The sequence below is a fragment of the Homarus americanus genome, unplaced genomic scaffold, assembly GCF_018991925.1.
Source record: "Homarus americanus isolate GMGI-L3 unplaced genomic scaffold, GMGI_Hamer_2.0 scaffold48016, whole genome shotgun sequence".
NCBI classification, from domain to species: domain Eukaryota; kingdom Metazoa; phylum Arthropoda; class Malacostraca; order Decapoda; family Nephropidae; genus Homarus; species Homarus americanus.
This window is the reverse complement of record NW_024755055.1, coordinates 2,294,946-2,315,782: the sequence shown is the minus strand read 5'-3', so window position 1 is coordinate 2,315,782 and position 20,837 is coordinate 2,294,946. Positions and strand designations below refer to the sequence as shown.

The window sequence follows — 20,837 nt, the reverse complement described above, 5'->3', positions numbered from 1 at the left end:
GTGACATGGTGGTGGGAAGTGAAATGTGAGGGTCAAAGCACATGTCTCTCTTTATGGCTGCAAGGGCTCAAAGATGTAAGTGAACCTTCCATAAGGACTCATCCCCTTAACCCTGAAGCCTTACTTTAAATGCAATCATGAGGCTGGGAGCATAAAGCATTGATTGAACCTTGTTTTGTGTAGGAGGAGCTACTCTGTTGTAATTTATTCTGATCTACAAGGGCAGTAAAACTTGCTGTTAAACCATCAGAGTCCCTCATACAGGCCTCTCAAGGGTGTTCTAGGTGGTAGTCTCACAAGTCACTCGTTAATGATCCATAAGTTATAGAAGAAGGATTAGTTAAAGCAGATGAGCCCATCACCAGGAGTACACAGTTAGCAGCCATAACTTACGAAACAAGGGGCGGCTGAGTCTACGTTGTAAGGATGGAGATGTTACCTCTTCAGAACCAACATGACCATTTACCACTAAAATTTTTATAAAATATTGATATCATAGAGGAAATGTGATGTGATATCCTGCATCAAAATCATATAAAAAATCAAGACATTAATATGGGCCAAACTAATCCCCGGGGCTTGAACCCCAAAAGAGATTCAAATTATCATACAACAACTGGATTTGTTAGGTTAAGTTAGGTCATGTTAAAGGAAGGTTTGGGTGGATTAGCAGTTGGTTAAGTGAGCTAAGGTTCTAAGACCAGGGATTAATGAGCCCCCATCAACATTAATAACATAGATCATGCATGTCTTCTACAAGCAAATAAAAAATCATAAGGCAAGCTGAATTCATAATACAAAATATTTAAAAAAAAATCTGGTGGTGTAAATATCTAAAATAAACACCAGAAATATGCCAAACTTAAGTATAAACATTGATAAATGGAAAAAATCAACATAAGCCAAATCTACAAAAATTAATGGCAACTTTCTCTACATCCAAGATAAACTTAAAGACCATAGTGTAGAGTTTACATACCAAATATGTCACTAAATAGGCTGGATGTCTGCTGGGCAAAATCATTGAGCTCAGAGCTAACATTTAACAGAAAATCTCGCGAGGAGGACGACGTCATCGTGGGGGAGCGCACCCCAGAACTACTGGCTGTACTCTGGCGACGGGTACTGACGCCTCCCGCCCCGACGGCACCTTCGCCGCCATCGCCCACGGCAAGGTTCCCAGTACTGCTGCGGAGGCTACTGCCATCTCCAACAACCGCACTACTGCCTGGAAACAACACAATAAAATAATTCACCAACAGACTGGATGATCTCACACACAGACACATTCTCTTCATTCACCATAATCTTTGCAAATTCTTCAATATCTTCTTCCATTACATACATTCACAAACATACTTAATCAATATGTCATTTTCCCTATATACTGTATCATAAAGCACATGTTAGTCAATTGACCTTTCTGTAACCTTTTCATCTGAAGTAGAACACAAACTCATTAACCATAAATTGAAAATTGTCATAAAGTTGCAGGTATAAAATATTTTCCCAACATTACACCAGCATGACAAAGTGGGTACTGATATGCACAACACCTAATGAGAGAGATATCTTAAACCTCTTATATACAGCATAAATATTTTGATTCATGTTATCTATACTAATTATGTACTTTATCCTGCAAACTCTACGTCTTCTATCCATCAACTATATAATATTATACTCCTTTTCCATTTTATTATAACCATTCTTTCTTCCCTGCATTCACACACTTTCCCATCCACTCCCTGCATTCACACTCTTGTGGAATCCCAAGTCTTTTACAACAGTTTTGAATCCTACTCCTCCCTTTGTGCATCTACTCAAATTTCAACATTTAAATCATGACAAAATCTGGAAACACGTAAATTAAATAAATAAAAAAAACTTGGAAGAAGCACAAGGGAAGTCGTGTGGAAGGAGAGACAGAAGTATGAGTACAGTACAACAGACAGGAGTATATGAGGACAGACAGAAACATACATTGACAGTGGCTAATGAATAAGACCATTGTACTGTTGTTTTCTATAAATAAGTACAACACTTATAAAAAAAATTAATCTCCTTCATGTATAAGTATTCCAATGATTCAACCTCTTAATATCTATAGATTAATACTAATATTTGTTATTATTTTTTTGTATTTTCTACAGTACGTACCTAAAAATTAAGCTGACTATGATATATATTCTAAAAAGGAATATTAATGGATAAACTTGAGAATACTATGATACATGAAAGAATAGGTACTGTATAAAGACAATGATAAGTGAGAATTTGGAGTTAAGCCTTCAAACATAAGCAACTTTTTTATAGGTGTTTGAAAATGAAACTATATGAATGCAATTAAAGTTACTAACTTGAGGAACTGACGACAGATAGTCTCCCTGGCGAGGCACCATTTCTACTGGGTTGTGCATGGGCAGGACTCGTCTGGGGCTGGATGGGTGACTGTGTAGGGGTGGATGGCTGACTCTGGAGTGATGGTTTAGGTGATCTTGGAGGGGGCGGGGGTGGCAAGCCCCGGAGATGTGCAGGCGGGGACGAAGAAGGCACACTAGCAGGTGGTGTTCTATGAGGGATTGGTGGAGGTGCTCCCATACCACCTCCTATTACTCCAGCCCCTCCCCCCCCTCCTCCTCCTCCACCTGTACCTCCTCCTCCACCTGTACCTCCTCCTCCTCCTCCTCCTCCTCCTCCTCCTGCTCCTCCTCCTCCTCCTCCACCACCTCCCCCTACTCTACCACCCATCCCTCCCACTCCACCCATCATACCTCCTGCTCCACCTCCTCCAACCTCCGCTGAAACACTCCCACTAGTGCTGCTGCCGATGGCTGGACCAACTCCGGCCAATTTTCCATCAAAGGAAGTTTCTCGTAGCTCCAAGGCCTGTCAAGAGTAACGTGAAACAATGTTGTATTAATAAACCTGAAATAACTTGTAGTGCTGGACCCCCAACACTGGGTCTCAGTATATGGACCAACAAGTCACTGGTGACAGATACAATTACCAGGTTAACACTACTTATTGACTCTTCCCTCATTAAAGAATTATAAAACTACCGTATTTATTATTAAACAACATGACTAGAGACTGACCACTTGCCCACAGTAGTAATTCTTCAAGCACAAAAGGTAAAGAAAATTACTTGTGTCTTAAATAAATAGGTTGAGAAAACCTTAAAGATGTGAAAACTAAACAAAAACGTTTAATCAATATTTTCTTAGACACCACTTAATGATAATTTGTTGATATATTTCAAAAACCTGTAAATGTTTTTGACTGGCAACTTGTGAAGTTCATTTTTCCAATGATAGTTGAGCCTCAGACTCGGTGAATCTGGGGATTATTCAGGATTAATCCTGCAGTTATCTGTCAACTGTCTAGTGGCATAACCTAGAAACCCGTAACAGTCTTATGACCTTTGCCTTATGTAGCATGGCCATCCAGTGTGCTGGTGAGAGCTGGTTAAGCTGTAAGGTTAAATACTGTATTGCCAGGTACAGTAGTCTGTACTTTCAAGTCGCAACACAAAGTGCTGGGACTAACAAAACAAGGAGTGTCGTTCTTTTGGAAACAAGTAGTGGAACCTGTAGCAATGCTGATTTTTTTGTCAGATTTGGTGCTACCCACTGGTCACAACCATCATGATTGTTGGTGTAATTTTCTCGTTTCCTTTTGAATAAAATAAACTTTTAAAAATGTACTAAAAGTTGATATTTGTTTAGCAGAAACCAAAAATTTCAAGAAACAAGTTCATTCTATACAGTTCACCAAATGAAGGCAATATTGTACCTCTGACGTCAGGTTAACCACCACACTGTACGATTAAACACATGAACCAGAAGCAACAAATAACATCTGGTACTGTCCACCTGGATAGTGTATCCTGCCATTAAACATGTCAAGTTGTCTGCTGAAACCTGAATTCTGCCAGAGGTGACTTATAGATGAGCTCTAGATCATAAGTAACACGTATCTTTACATAAAAACAGTCATACATTCAAGCAAGAAACACTTTACTACCTTGGCATCAGTACTGCCACAAGATAACTTGTTTACATTGAAAAACTAAACACTGATAAGAGAAACCATTTAACACACAGTAATCCAACTCTTCCTGGAACCATGCATAAACCTGTGCTCTATCAATGGGGTTTTATATATTTGTGTGTCCAGTTAGCTGAGAATGGAATAGTGATGATACACAATCTTCATGTCTTTCATAATACATATAAGAACTTTTGATACTCTTAGTAACCAGTTAAAATAACAAAAATCATTTATGTGAACTGAACTTATCATACAGTTCAAGTCATATTTTTAACAGCTATTAACATTAAGTACAAGCCCAACGAGCCCATTCTAATAGGCCTTAACCTATCCTATTAGGAATGAGGGCCGAGTTGAAATCGACACCGATCCTTTTACTACCAATGCATTTTAGGATAAGGGTTCCTTTAATAAATCCCTTCAGTAATTGCTATATAATTAATATCAACTTTAAAAGCAAAGAATACATTACAGCAAACAAATATGGCTTCAATCTGCTCATATACACCAGACTCTACCTCATCGTGCATGTTAACATAACTGCATTTTGTACCCAAGTTTTAAATTCTAAATACTGTAATAAATTAAAAACAAATTCTAATTTCTAATATAATCCCATGTAACTCTAACATAAATACATATACTAAACACATTAATGGGAGGTTCAAGACTACAGTACTTGGATAATGCTACCAACTACCATGGCTACTTCACTGTCTCTCTCTTAAATGACCAACAATAGTTTCATGTTTAGGAAAGTCACAAGTATGTATGGGAGAGGAGAGGAGAGAGATGACAGTAAGTGAGAGTCTATGTTGATCCTATGTACTGTACAGTGGAGGAAAAGGGTTTGTAAGAGTTAAAAAGAAAGTACTTGTGATTTTCCTGACTCCTCATTGTATCAACTGGCCATTGCCTCAAGTGGCCTGTCACATATACAGTAAATGCCTTTAGATGTTGGGGTTACACATCTCTACTAGCCTATGACATGATTACTACAGGAGGGACCTACAATATACTGATAGTTCATTGATGCCACATGCCGATGACATTTTGTAACTTCTACATGTGTCAATTGGGAATCAAAGCATTAAGGATGTTATAGGCGCTGCTATTGTACAACGATCCCATGCCTCAAGTAATAGTGAGGGAACTTCCCACGGGGTCCTGTTATAGTGGTTGTCCCTCTCACCTTGAGGCTGACCTTGGAGAAAATGCTACCCTTCTTGGCTGCCTCTCTTGCTGTCTTGGTGAAGTCTCCAAAAGTGTGTTTCCCCATGAATGATAAATCTTCAAATGTTGATTTGCTAGCCTGTATGTTAAGGAAAAGGCACCATTAGATTCCACAGTAGAGAACATTAAGAATGCTGTAAGTTGATAAACAAAGTGAAGTGAAGTTTGGTGAATGTGAGTGCAACATGCATTGGTAATAATCTTTTTATATAAATTACATTTAATAAAGGAAAATTTACATAACATAAAGAGCATGAATATCAAAGGAAGACGTAATATTGTGCACGAAGTGGTTGACCCTATAAGACTCTTAACAGGAGTCTGATGTTTGTCCTAAAATGGTTTCAAATTCATTTTACATTGTTCCCAACTCTGACATTACTGCCTGCCAAAACACACATACACACACACCATGAGAGACGATCCACTGTGAAATCTTGTTATTTCCCATGGCTCTCTGCTACCAATCATTTATATCAGCTAGACAAGCACCCTTCCCTGTTACCCTCAAAATGTTTGGTATACCCATTGTGTGAGGTTGGGAGTGCCAGTTATGCCAGTGTAAGTACTGTCAAGTGTTGAGCATAAGCTGAGCCCTGTACAGTGACTAAAGCCTTTCTGAATGGGAATCTAGTGGTGATATTAAAGAAAGAATTATGTAATTTTAATGAAGATGGAAGGAGTTTAATCTTACTTAATACAATAATACAGTAAGTAAAATGTGGCTGGTTACAACCACAGACTTTATTGTAAGAACAGTATTGTATTGTACTTTCTGTTTTATTTTAATTTTATGTTTCCATGTTTTGTCATTCTGAATTTTCCCTTCATGCTGAGATAACCATCAAGCCAGGGGGAAGTGACTAAGAAATAAAAACATGTTTCAAATAAATCAAGTAAGATACAGAACGAAAATAAAAGGCTCACCTGCTGTGCCTGTTTACTGGCTTCCATGGCTTGCTTGCTGGCTACTGACACAGATTTTGAGGCTTCTCCAGCTGCCCGCTTCGCCTGCACTGTCAGCTGTTAGATCATATACTCCATACTATCAATTGGACAAGAGCTATCTACAGAAATTTGACTATTACGGCTTTAACTATAACACATCTCATATTGAGCTTTGTTGTATTATAAAACGTTACTATGTAGTATATAGACAATCTTTGAATAGGAACTTTAATCTTAGAACCATAAATAGTTATCAACAAAAGATAGCAACAAGAACATGCAAACAAGCATGCAACATGCAACCTAAGCCATAAGCTCCATGTTGCTGACAAGTTGGAGGCCCAAAATGATCATTGACCTAGAGGTGGGCAGTACCTGGTCAGCCAAACTGGAGAAAGAAGGAGCCTCATCTTGCCTTTCCTTTTGCGGTTGGCCACTTGCCTCAGGGTTGGACTGCAACAGGACACACACAGGTCACAACACCAATGGGTTGACACCTCCCACCTACCCACTACCAGCTGATCCAGGGAGATCCTCAAATATGAAAGGCATATGAGCTAACTTATGCCACGGTCATATTGAGAGAGGGTCGCTCCATTACACACTGTACAGCACAGCAGCGGCTAGTTGTGAGGGTCTCCCGTACCGTACAGTACAAGTAAAAGTTACAAAGAACAGTAGCAAGTGTCACTCAGAAGTAGAGGTGAAGACAAAATAGTTTTCTTAGATGTGTAAAAGTATCATAGGTAAATAATAAAGTACAGTACAAGGTCACACCAAGAGGATACTATACACAAGCTCATACAATAATAAAAATAAACATAAAAGTGCATAGAAACACAAGTCAATAAACCTGCATATCATATTTTTACAAACATGGGAATTTTTGCCTTCATTATCTTATACAGTACCTAGCTATACTCTTCTGCTGCCCAAAAGGTGGAAGGGGACTGATACAGTGTATTTGTATATTTATGTAAAATATGTGAGTGAATGTGTGTCTGAGTGTATCTATAAGAACATCTTTATTTTTTTAATGAATACAAAGCACAGAGAGAGCTCAGCCAACTATTGTTGTTAAATCTATTCATAAACAAGTGTGTGTGTGTGTGTGTGTCTGTGTGTGTGTGTGTGTGTGTGTGTGTATGTATGTATGTATGTATGTATGTATGTATGTATGTATGTATGTATGTATGTATGTATGTATGTACAGTATGTACAGTATGTATGTATGTATGTATGTATGTATGTATGTATGTGTGTGTGGGGGGGGGGATGATTACATAACTTTCTGAACACAATAATTTCTGAGAGAAAGTTGACACAATGCACAATATAATAATATTTACCCAAGCCCTTCCCTCTGTATCCCCAACAAGAAAACATAACAAGGAACTTTTTCTTAAATTACTGTGCATGTTACTGTGTCAGACATCGTTAATACTGCACTTATAAGCTTTCAAAAATATGATGAACTGCCATATAAATATCAAATGTAACACAAGCGTCTACCTGACACATCTGATGGAAGCAAAGGCAACAATAGCTCTGCTAGCTAAGAACTTTGTTGATGTCCATGCATACTGCAGACATGCTAACACTAAAGTATTTTAAAAATAATTTCCACTTATGGGCAAAGAAAATGTAGTTTTATTCCTTTATTCTTCCCAAGGAAAAATAAATTTGTCTTCTTGTGGAAAAACACATGTTTGGTAAATCTTTGGGGAACAGTATTGAATACTATGTAAATTTTTGGATTCTCTACATTCTCTGGGTTGAGATAATTTGTAATATGATGTTTGTGTTATTATAGAGAATAAATCCTTGATGATTCATAAATGTACAGTAATGACAAAACATCGAGGTAACTCAACCACAAAAAACACTCACATAAAACATTCATTACAAGAGATTCCTAATTTTAAATCTTATGCCTGAAACTCATTACTGATAAACATGTATATGTCAAATTTTCCCATAGTTCTTCTATAGCCGAATACAAACTACTTCTCTATGTACAGTTTATGCTATACTGTACCACCACTGTGTTTAGTAACCCTTCGCTCCCCTTCTACTAGCCCAGGGACTCTCACTAAACACATCAATGAATAACTACACACTCCTGACCAGTACACTAAACTATCTACCAGATGAAACACAAATATATGTTGACATCTTAATGGACTCTGGGAACTGGTGAGTGAGTTAATAGGGGTTTTTCCCTTTATTTTTGCTCCTAACATAATCTAAACCTATTAATGCTGATGACACTACTGTTGTCTACATCACTGAGGTGTACTGTATATGCCACCAGGGGACAAAATTATACTCCAAAAGTAACTTACAAATAATAATGATAAGTATACTGTAATAGAACTAACTACTTATAATGGAGTACACTTTTGATTACCCTTAACTTTAAATAGCCACGAATATCACTTAACTAGCTTTGGGTCGTCCTAACACTCTCCACTATTCTTTCGACTAGTTGGAGGACCATAATAAACTACCCACAGTAAACACCTAAGTAACGGAGAGAAGATAATGGACACAAACTGATGAATGAGATGGGACACAAATATTGATCTGAGCCTCATTGTAACAGTAGCTTATGACAACTCTTCAAACTAATGCCAAAGAACCAGGTTTATTATATATCTCTACTCCCTTCAGATGTACCTAAACCATGACATATTTTGCCAATTATTTTTATCACACAATGTTTTTCTACTCAAGACAAAAAAAAAATTATATCATTAGAAAAAACCCACAATGGAACAATTTAATCCGTATAAATGACTTGTAAACTATTGTATTAACTGAACAACCTAAACAACACAGCAGCACTAATAAAAGTCCCAGAAAAATCATACATACTCTTCTGTAATGTTAAATCTCAAGTAAAATCACAAGTAATCATTAGGAAATACAAATGATTAAATGTTGCTTGAGAAAAAAAGATAAATAATGCTGTCACATACAAGACAAAAATATCAGTACCAGTCATGCAAAGATTTCACATAACATTCACTTACAATATTGAAGGACAAGTTCAAATCTTATAGAATCAATTAATCTTTGTTGCATGAGCAGTGAAGGGGGGGTCACTATCACTATTAACCATTGGGTAAAAATTCATATTTGTTTGGAAGTATATATATAAATTGTGCCACGTATATATTAACTAACAAAGGTTTTCACTGCAATACAATCTAATTAGAGGAGCAATCATATCATATACAGTACACTCATAGTCCATATAAAAAAATTAAATAATTTTGTGTGAGGGTAAATTATATTTCACAAACCTTTTGAAATTTAAAACATAATTCAAAATGAATGACGTTTCTACCTAAACAAGTGAAGGAGAGAGAGAAAGTTCAGCTAATATTATGGGAGTATCAGTCATGCAAATAATATGTTTCCTGTACAATAATATGCAGACAAAAGTGCACGTGGAACATCTAATGATAAACTGCTACAATACTGGGGCAGCAACAACTTGGTGCAGGAACAAGTCATAAGAGGGAGGGTGTGACTGAGGCGATGATGAGTGAGAGGAAACACTGGTGAGAATAATAAACCATGCAACACCAACACCACCACATGATGAAACTAACAACATTTCTAAGCATCAGCTGGGAGCGTGGTACCTTATCCATCTGGTTGAGTAGCGACCCTTCCTCACCACTACTCTGCTTCACTACCTCTAGACGTTCCGTCACTTGACTACGGAACTGTTCCGTTAACTGTGGAACAAGTTTAGTGCTCCTCAGTGCCAACAAAGTAGTGTGCGTGTTAACATGAGAGGAAATACACAAATTACTGTGACTTCTAGTAACGTCTATTAATGTCAATACTGAAAACTATTCCCAGTGTTATACTTGTGTTACTATTGTCTAAACTTGCCCAGTGTAACAGTTAGCATAAAGTGATGCATAATTTACTACATTTATTGCTGAAAGATAATCTGACTCATATAAAATTTAATCAATTTTAAAAACTACTTTAAACACACACACACACACACATACATATTCAGTTAATTGAACCAAAAACTCAGACAGTGTTCCTCTTGACCTTAATAATTATAAAGGGTGAAATGTTTTAAAAAAAAAGATAAAAGTTGAACAGCAAAAAACCTGTCAAAAAATCACCATGAACATCATCGTCAATATGAGCGAAAAAATCTTATAACTAAGCAGACACAGACAACAGTAGCACAATAAAATAACTTATGCCTCAAGCAACAATACACAGCAAAACATGATCATACATTTACCAGAAATTTAATCAAGTGAATGTTCTCCTTTACCAACACTCCTACACTTTACACGCTAATATTTTTGTATTTTCCACAGACCATCTCACTCACTGATGCACAAGTCAGGGTCCACATTCTCAGAGATATGTATGATAAAAGTTCCTCAAAAGTGAAAATGTAGAATGAACTTAACTTGATATCTTAAGTTAATACACAACATTACACCGAGAATGTTACCTGACAATGTATAGAAGTAAATGAATGTATAAAGTTAAGATATAGTCTCAATGTAATTAAGATTCTATTTAAGGATGTTATTTCACGCGGTAAATTGTAGAGTTTTATTCCATATTTATTAATAAGGAATAATTTACCGTATTAACTTTTGAAAATGTGTACCCTGGAGAAAAATGTTCATCAACTGTGAGGAGAATATTGATCTAAGGTCTGGGTAATATCTTGTTATAACTAATATGAAAATTAAGGAAATACCAGTAGGGTACAGTGTTTCAGTACACGATGTACACACATAATATAGGGAGATAAAGTAAAAATGACATAACTTGTTTAAGGTGAATGAGTCGTTCTGTTTTCCTTTTTCATCAACTGATATTACTTAGTACCTGAGTTAATACACTGTTCATAGCTCTCTTAATCCTGCATCTCACTCTGTTGTTCTGTACAGTAAATATCACACCAAACTGTCTTGAATGCAAAAAAATTGGTTTCATTTCATAAACGAAATTCCTTTTTTTCATTCGAGTATAAAATTTCTCTAAGTTGTGACAAAATCAAATAGTTAGTTTTAGACTATTAGAATTTGTTTCCATACCTTGTCTACCTGTGACAGGAATGATCCCTCTTGTGAGTTCTGTTTTTCTTTAATCAGCTCCTTGGCAGAGGAGGTAAACTGATCCAAAAGAGAGTTTTGGGAGCACTGTCTTGTTGGTCCTCCCCCTGAGCTCCCAGACCCAAGACTGGATGCTCGGGCTAACATACTGCTGAATGAGCTCTGCTTCTGAGGCGTTGGACTAGCCTGAAGCAGTTAGAAATAAGTTGCAAGCAGACATTAACATATACAATGCATTAATTTACTGTATGAAGGCCAGAGGAGAATGAGTCATGCATTAAGGGTTATAATCAAATTCCAAGAAGCATGTACAGTACTTGCAAATAATTTCAATGTTTACAAAGAAAAATGCAAAAAAAAAAAAAAAAAAAAAAGAGGAAAGTTCAAAATATAAACTAATCTTGGGTGCAAAAATACACAGCTATCCTTTACTAATCTGATGCCAACTATTTTGAGCACACACTAGACAGATGCCCACCCCTTCCTGGTGGTGACTTGGGCATGATGGTGTTAACAGTACTTTCTTCCAATACATTCAGAGCAAAATCTGCTTTTATCATGATTATCTATACTGTACATCTATCTATTATCATTATTTTCTCCCACATTTAAGTGGGTTAGGTCATGAGATACAGAAGCGTCAAAGAAAGAGGGAAATAAGAGGAATAGTAGAGAAAATAACCACGGAAAGCAACAGGAGGTGAGTTCAAACAGCAAGGAGAATTACTCCACACACATCCCCATGTTCTCAACTTGTATATGCAGTAAACAAAGTGAAGCCTTCACCTCACAGTGACTTGGGGTTAAATCACATTAAAAGGATACAGTACACCACATTTAAAAAGTCTTACTCTACAGAGAAACATTGATGTCCTGGAGGACAAATGACAGACTGCTACAGAATGTTGAAAAACAGCTGAAGTACTGGAAATAGGAGAGAGCAAAGTATAGGCAACTTTGCAGAGCTGTTGAGCCCTCAGATTAACACTGAAGTAGAGGACACCTGCCAATGATAAATATGTGTTTGTGGGCTATGTGAACTGCAGTTGCCAGATATCCATAGTGTTACTGGAGCTGCCAAAGGAGAAATATTAAAAAAGTGGAAATGCATTGAAAGCCATTGGAGGTTTGGTAGAGAAGTGCTGATATGATGAGAAGGAATTTTAGTGGTACTGATGAATTGAAATACTTGAAGGTTCCAGAAATATCAGTGTTAAAGAAGTAATAAATTGACACTTTAACAATGTACTGAAAAACCCACAAGTGTCTATATGTTGGCAGAGTAATAATGAAAGAATTTGGGGGATGTATTAAACAGATGGTAAAAGTGTTGGATAAGTGCTGTAGTAGTGATGGAGATTTACAGGAAGATTATTGAGTTATGAAAGCACAGAAGGTGTACTAGAGAACACTGCTAGAGGTGGGACGAACTGATGCTATAGTTTTGTCATGTATTGGAATACTAAATGGGATAATTTTCAGGACTTTGTTACAATTATTGGAATAATACTGAACTGCCTAGGATGCATAAAAGAGGTTAATGGCGACATCTTTTTGAAGGAGTCAGTCTCGGAGAGGTGATGGAGAAACATTGGTGAGGTACTGATACACTTGTGTTGAAGAAAATATAAAAGGATGGAGTAGTGTTGCTTGTGTCAGGTAAAGAATTAAAGACTAATTTTAATATCATACAAAACTGGCAGATTATGGAAAGAATATCCAGCATACAGCCAGCTAGCACCCCCCCCCCCTCCATGACAATCTCCTGATTTCCCATGAATTCTAAATTTCAACAATGACTCACTATTTGCATCCAATCAGAGCAGGTTTATAAAAAATTAAGTTTACATCCAGTGTAAATGTATTCCCATTGAGGCTCAACATTTGGGAAACGTCTTTATATATGGTACAACCCACTCATGAATTTTGTTGCCCTTGGTATATTCTTGGTATAATAACATACCTCTTCCCAAATGTAAAGAAATATCTGGCCCTGATTCAAGGAGTTTTTGAGGCTATTGTATCAGAAGAGGTCACTTCAAGGGAACATATAACACTATTAGCTCATCAACATTTACTATTCCTTGCAGACTGTCCTTGTATCTCTTGAAGGATATATGATAAAACAAACCTTACCTCCTTAACCAATTACTGTACAGAATAAGGTAGTGGGTTTTAGTCATTTAATTGTATCTATTTTTTCAGGCACTTTTACATGTATCATTTAGTTGGTTAGCATGACACTGGTGATATTTGTTTTAAAATTGTGTTTTCTTTTTTAATTCTTGTATTTCAACTGCCAGAGTTAATTAATAACCTTCACTAAGCCCTAATTTCTACAACAGACAACTTTAATTCTTTTTAAATATCATCTAAAATATGAGTTACCCCAAAAGTACATCAGATTAGAGAGGTCCAACTGTTGTAGAAAAGTTCCTCTGTCCCAAGCATTACGTAAATCAAATAGATATGCACTAGGTATCATCATACATCAATGTAACCAATATCCTCCATCAAGTCTTGATCTGGAAATGTAAAACATGAATTGCAAGTGATACCCTATGAGTTAACAGCTAATAAAAGTTATGTCTAGCTTGGGAAAGCTTTACACTGATACCACTGTAGCAGTGAAAAGTTACCATAGGCCAGAAGTGGGTTGTTACTAGCTGGTGGTCAATTCAGTATTACCTGTGACCCACATCTTGTTGTCCTGGGTTGAAGACCTGATGGGATATTGGCTGCATCTTGTAAATCATAAATGATAAAAGAAAATTTATCAAATCACAAAGGAGTAATATAGTACTATGATATCAGAGATAAACAATTGTGATATTTGGAAATAAGATTATATGTTTTAGGGCATATCAAAATATTAAACAACTGTACTGTACCACAAATACATTATTTACTATGATGATGGAAACGTTTATATGTACAGCACTCTCAGATAATTCTTCTAGTGCAGTGAATCATTCCATTAAGACCATTATATCAGTTGAAATGCTCATTTAAATTACAAATTTAGCCAATTAACCAAGACTGCATAAAAAAAAAAGTCAACTCCACTTCATAAATATTTGTATTCTGCATACAATATATAAAATTTTGGATCACATGTAAAAAAAATTCTGAGTGACCAAGAAATTATTTCATATATTCTTAGCATTAATTACAAAATTAACTAAAATACTTTTGTCAGTGTTTAAAAACCCGCGGCAGTTAAAAGCTTCTTTATAAATTTCAAAAATATTTTCCTGCTTTGCAAAAACTCTGATGCCATACAAAATGCATAAGCCATTTATATGCTCAAAAGGTAACTGTAATTATGTATCTGGTTGTAGCATTATGTAATATTTGGTAAAAATGTTTAGTATCAGGCATGTCATGACACAACTCCATCCAAACCATTTCACCCCTCCTCGACTCACCCCCTTAGAGAATGTCCTAGGGCGTGGAGTGGTGGGTCTGTCGCGTTCAGAGGAGGAGGTTGCTATGGAGGCATCGCTACTGACAGAGGGGGTGGGGCTTACATGGGGAAGTGGAGATTGGTTATTGCTCACCACTGTCTTAGGCGTCGTTGTTGCCGAGTCGCTCTCTGGTGTGAAGACCTCGTCATTTTTTTCCTGAAATTTAGGATACAGAATAATGTTTGTAACTGAACATTTTCTTCATGTTATGATATCTGTTACTTCACCAAATGAAAATACAACAAAAACCAAAATGAACAATGTAGGTAACTTTTATATAATGAGAACAATGCTGTAGTGTGTTAAGAGTATAAAAAGTGTTATGAAGGTTGGTCAAAAGATGCAATAATATTATATCCTGTGCCTCTGTCAGTCAACTGTGGGAGAGAAGGACTACACCAGAAAAGAGAAAAAACAAGTAAGAGCTGCCTTCACACAGTGAGCACCCCAGCGTGAGACAAGATTTACAGATGGATGGATCGATGAACAAGTAGAAAAAATGCTTAATGCCCTCAGCCTATGGTGGAGGTATAAATAAAAATTACTGTACGTACATTAGTGTTTTCCTTGAGACAATAAAATATGTGCACACAATAATAAAATTCTAGATAAAACATAATTAAGAATTTATAAAAAGTGAAGGCCATTACCAGTGCTTCTGTTCGGAGAGGTAATGGATGTAACATGGGTGTGGGTGCTATAAGGTTATCAGCATCTTCTAGCCTCATCACACCTTCTCCAGTTTCTTCTTCATCATCATCTCTCTGGTCAGTAGAAGACAGCGAGGAGGGGGACGAGGAGTTCGACATGGAACCAGCATGACTCAGCGCTGCTTGAGAGTGAAGAAAGAAAACATTATTCTTTTTGTATACAAATACATAATGCATTCTGCATATGCTTAACAAATTTCAATATGGAGAATAAGCCATCTCATCATTATAAGTAATTTAGAAAGGGGTAAACTAATGCAGTACTTCAGAATATAAGAAAATTATTAATTACACTGAGAATTGCAATCACACAGCAGTTAATGAACTCATAATCAACTCCAACATCAACTGATCCTATTATGTCTCTCTGAATTTTAGGGTGAAGGAAGAAACAAACTGTATATACTGTACATCTACCTATTTTTATCAGAGAACAAATAGGCATAGTTTAAAAAGTAGCTTACCCGAATCTGAAGAGGCGGCCCCTGGGAGCTGAAGAGAAGAGGGAGGGTGAAAGATTAATCGAGGGTCAAGCCCTGAGGATAGTGTTGCCTTCTCTTTTTCTGTCGCTGCTCCACATCCTGAAAGATAAAATATACAAAGATTATATTATTGAAAATTTACCGATTCTCAGTTACTGTAAGCCAATACAGTAATACTGTTTTGTAAGGTGCAATAAACTGTATGTCACTCTACAAACCCAGTCTATGGAAGAAGTATACAAATTTAGAAATTATTTGGAGAGTATTTTCTTAAATCAATTTTCAGTGAGAAGAAAGTACCTGGGGAGAGGTCAGAGGACTGCATCTCCGACACAAAGTCACTGAGAGAAGAGTAGGAGCTGCTGGTGCTCTCTCCACCCTCAGAGTCACTGCCACTCTCATCTGAAACACCCAACAATATATAACGAAGATATATTAACAATAATGAAGAGATATTAAGAATAATGAAGAGATATTAACAATAATGAAGAGATATTAACAATAATGAAGAGATATTAACAATAATGAAGAGATATTAACAATTATACAAAAAATTATTTATAAAAATGAAAAACAAACTGGTGACTTATTTAAAAACCTGAGGAGCTGGAACAACATATACCTGTGGGTGGATTATCAATCTGTGTGCTAGCTCTCAGTGTTGCACCGAGAGAGCTGCCTTCCTGCCACACCCTGAACCCCATTGGGTCTAGGGTATGGGCGTACCACTTGCTTTTGTCACCTATTAGTGTAGGATCAAAGACTCCGGTGTTCACTCTCAGAAAGGCCATATTTGAAGGTGTTATGGACCACTCTGCCAGAAATTCTACTGCCTGTGAGAAAGAAAACATTATGATGCAAGATGACAAGGTGACAGGTGACAGGAAACAAGAGCAGAAACACACTCCCCCTTCAATCACTATCATTCAATACTTCTTAGTTATGTAACCAATTTGTTCTATGATAATCCCTTTCACATAATGCATATTTTTGTATTATTTCAAGCTTTTTCTTGTTATTCTTTGCTAAATCACTTTCTTTTCTCTAATCTCTCTCTCTCTCTTTTTCTTGAATCTAAATATTTACCTTATTTCATGTGTAAGAGAAGTAGTATCATCAAGAAAACAATGAACCCACCTGTGTGCGTGCAAACATATTGAGGAAAGGTGTGGCTCTGGGTCTGGACCTGAGGAAGGAATTAATCTGGAAAGCCACCACAGGTCTAGGGTACAGACGGAGAGTGCGGGTATGTTCCGTGAAATTGGCGAGAATGTTTTGCGAGTTGAAGAACCGTACCATTGCAACTCTTGTGGCAATGTCAACCGAGTCCACATCATTACCTAAAATAAAAATCATACGTATATTATACAGAACGCGTAATAGACATCGGGTCGGCACTGTGTTTCATGATTATCTCCGAGCTACTGACCATACACACCGCTGACAACTACAGAAAGGGATAAAAATCACCTATCACCACCATTACCATCATCTATCACCACCTACCATGACCTACCACCATTATCACCATTGATCTAGGACAGTGCCCATTTATACATACAGAAAATGGATCACCTGATGATTAACACCCAACTGTATTTCATCTGAAGCTTAACCACCTTCATGTTACCTGGGGATTTGGTTAGGTTAAGGTAGCTTATGTTAAAGTAATGTAAGATAGGTAGGGCAGAGGTGGGTAGGTTAGGCTAAGCTAGTTAAATTTAGTGAAGTTAGATTAGATTAGATTGAATTGGGTTGAGTTAGCTATTTGTGGTTAATATTCAGGTGAAACAATCTGGGGTGCCTAATCTTCATGTGATCCAAGAAGCACTTACAACTTTCTCTGTGTTGAGGAGTATAAAACTGACCATATATAAAGGGGTTGTAGTGTGTGGCCAGGGACTGGTGGTGTTGGGCCTTCTCCCTCTGCATCTCCTCCATGCTCCGGGGTGGAGGCGGCTGAGGAGACATGCTAGCAAGAGCCTGGTGCCAAAGGGAAGGGATATACCACATTAGTATTACAGGAACACAAAGTCGAGACTGACAAAGACACTGTATTCTCACTTCCATTTGAAATTAATCTGAAGAGAATTTTTGGTTTGGGTACAAGGACTAGCATTGCTAATAAACACATATTTAAAAGGCCCAGAGATAACATATACTGCATTTAAACATCAGAATATAATAAAACATTAATCTGCCATCTCTCCAACATTCAAGCTCATGCTTAAAAAATTTCCAATGTGAATGAACCATGGACGGAAGCTTCGATCTCAAGCTCTTTGGGTTGTCTACTACTTACTTATGCATAAAATATATCAGTAATTATTATATGTTTACCGATTCACATTTCATCTCCATTTTAAAACCAGTCTTTATATACTGTACTCCAACAATTGATAAAAATAAAAGATCACAGAGCAGAAATTCTTTTCTCATAAATTCTAAAAATTTGCTGAACTGACAATAAAACTTTCTGCAGTAAAAAAGAAAAAATACTGCACTGGCAGGTAAGTGAGCTGAGAGATTATAAATATCAAGCTAAATGGGTAAACTTTACTTAAGCTGGGAGTTATAAAGGAGTGTATCTCAAACAACGGGGGTTTATTGGCTTTCGGAGTTTATAATAACAGTGATGTAATTTATTAAACTTTATACAGTCTTGGAGTTGAAAATTTAATGGACCAGTATAATAGACTTTAAAAAAAAATGGGTATCTTGGGGCAGTGTGTTGATTAGGGTGAAAGTAACAAGTTAAGAATTCCTTCCTTGACTGTCTAGTGATAACCGGCACAAAGTACTGTACAAGCCTGACAGATGTAGAGCGAACAGCATCTGGCAGACCTACATATATCGTAATTGCTTTGTTGATAGTCAGCTCATGCATTCATGCACTTTCTTATAACTGAAACTGCACCCCAAAATGCAAATAGGAAGGAGAATACATATATATACATACACTATAAATATGGTATACATCAGTGTGCTTTTTGCTTACCAGTTCATGCTTGTTCAACTCCCTCACCCCTGATCTAATACTGTAGAGCAAATATTGAAGTAATATACAGTGAAGGATTACTCAGTTAGCTTTAAAATCCTTACATGAATATTACAAGAGTGTCTCCATAGGTTGAGAGAATCCAGTCCACAATAACACAGAGCTTTAGCTGCTCACATGTGAAGCTTTATTTTTCAATGCAGAAGTCAGTATGATGATTTCTGTAGATTTATGATAAGTAACATTCATAACTAGTCCTAAAGGGAAATTTCTAATTTCTGTACTGTATTTTCTAGTTGGTTTCTTATAATTAACTACTTAATTACAGTAATTACATATGGAACACAAACTATCTTATCCACATCTTTATGAGATGAAGACACATCATCTGTTTGAATTCCATGATCAAGATTCAGTATTCTAAAATCGTCCAGATGATTTCTTTGTACAAAAGAAAGCTGTCACCAAATCTACGAAAATCTGAAACAGGCTACGGCTGAGACATCGTGCAAGTGGCATCAACCCTAACTTTTGAATATTTCAGTTAATAGGCCCAATCATTTATCACAACAATGGTAAAACACATTACAGTAATGGCTCTGTTTGAAGTCAGTAAAATTTATTGAACAACTATGCACAATTCTGGTAGCAGCCATTGCCTTCATCTCTTGATATGAATGGGTCTATTAAGACTCATCCAATGTCACACCCACATATATTAGTAATTGTCAAAAAAATTATAAAAGGTTTTATAAATGTATTATATTATTAATTTATTGGACAATTACTGAACTGAATGTTGTTGTGTATCCAGTACAGTATGTGGTTGGGTACAGAGGTTCTGACAAAAGTGTAACAAGGAGACTATTGCTTGGAGAAAGTTGACACATTGGTTATTTTTAACGTTTTGAGATAAATTACAGTGTTTTCATAATTACTGTATAGTCTTAAGACAAACTCAAAATGGTAAGATGATCTGGGCACACAGGCCTGACACCTTTGTCCAGAATAAATACTGTAGTCAAATAAGTTCACCAGCATCACTGTTAAGGCTATATATGTACTGTACTGTATGTGAAGAAAGAATTGAAACAAGTAATACATCTCAAGCAAGACTCTCCTTCATAAGGCAGCAAAACAGCAACAGCTCACTAAAAACTGATTAAACTTGTGTACTACATGTCAACCACGCTTGACAAACCTCATCCATAGATTTTATAGCCTGTAGGCGGAGCGGCATGGAAACATTGGGAAGGAACAGGAGAAAGAAAAAAACAGTGAATACAGTAAATGAGATGGTTTAAGGGATCATGGGAGAGTCACAGGGGAGGGGGGAGGATAAAGATGGAACACAACAACTACTCCCCAGTAGAGTAATGGTCTAACTTGACATCTTACACAATACTGTATTATTATTATTTAACGTTGGTTACTAATCCCTCTCTCCCCCTTCTTTAGATAAGCAGGTACTATTTATAACTGTACTGTATTTACTAAGTTATTGTTCATTATTAAGTATCTCATTTTTAAATCCCTTTTGATAAATGTTGACTTATTGATTTTCACTAAAACAGAATCTTGTATTACTGACCCAAACAAAAGGTGTAGTACTTAATTTACATCTAAAAATCTGGAATAACCCTAAATACCATTACAGAATACAATATTTATATTAAATATTTAAAGAGAACACAGATATAATATATCCTTAGACACAAAGGAAGACGTGCGAAGTACCATGAAACAGCCTAAGATGTGTACACATGCAAGATGTACATCAATTTAGACCCAGGGTGGCCAGCTCATTCTTAGCCACAGGGAACTGCACAAGT

General features: G+C 36.6%; 1 protein-coding gene across 1 annotated transcript in view; it reads right to left on the bottom strand.

Annotated features, from left to right (window-relative positions):
• Nucleotides 1-20,837, bottom strand: part of LOC121856200 (MAP kinase-activating death domain protein-like) — an 89,132-nt gene that overhangs the window by 40,026 nt on the left and 28,269 nt on the right. The window contains exons 12-28 of the mRNA XM_042351545.1: nucleotides 20,207-20,227; nucleotides 17,876-17,990; nucleotides 17,145-17,347; nucleotides 16,630-16,840; nucleotides 16,308-16,409; nucleotides 15,990-16,106; nucleotides 15,466-15,647; nucleotides 14,777-14,971; nucleotides 11,331-11,534; nucleotides 9,855-9,983; nucleotides 6,610-6,687; nucleotides 6,214-6,309; nucleotides 5,246-5,365; nucleotides 2,767-2,889; nucleotides 2,361-2,640; nucleotides 980-1,228; nucleotides 394-468 (exon numbers count right to left, since the gene is read on the bottom strand). Coding sequence (XP_042207479.1) covers nucleotides 394-468; nucleotides 980-1,228; nucleotides 2,361-2,640; nucleotides 2,767-2,889; nucleotides 5,246-5,365; nucleotides 6,214-6,309; nucleotides 6,610-6,687; nucleotides 9,855-9,983; nucleotides 11,331-11,534; nucleotides 14,777-14,971; nucleotides 15,466-15,647; nucleotides 15,990-16,106; nucleotides 16,308-16,409; nucleotides 16,630-16,840; nucleotides 17,145-17,347; nucleotides 17,876-17,990; nucleotides 20,207-20,227 — 2,500 coding nt within the window. The remainder of the gene's footprint in view (nucleotides 1-393; nucleotides 469-979; nucleotides 1,229-2,360; nucleotides 2,641-2,766; nucleotides 2,890-5,245; nucleotides 5,366-6,213; nucleotides 6,310-6,609; nucleotides 6,688-9,854; nucleotides 9,984-11,330; nucleotides 11,535-14,776; nucleotides 14,972-15,465; nucleotides 15,648-15,989; nucleotides 16,107-16,307; nucleotides 16,410-16,629; nucleotides 16,841-17,144; nucleotides 17,348-17,875; nucleotides 17,991-20,206; nucleotides 20,228-20,837) is intronic.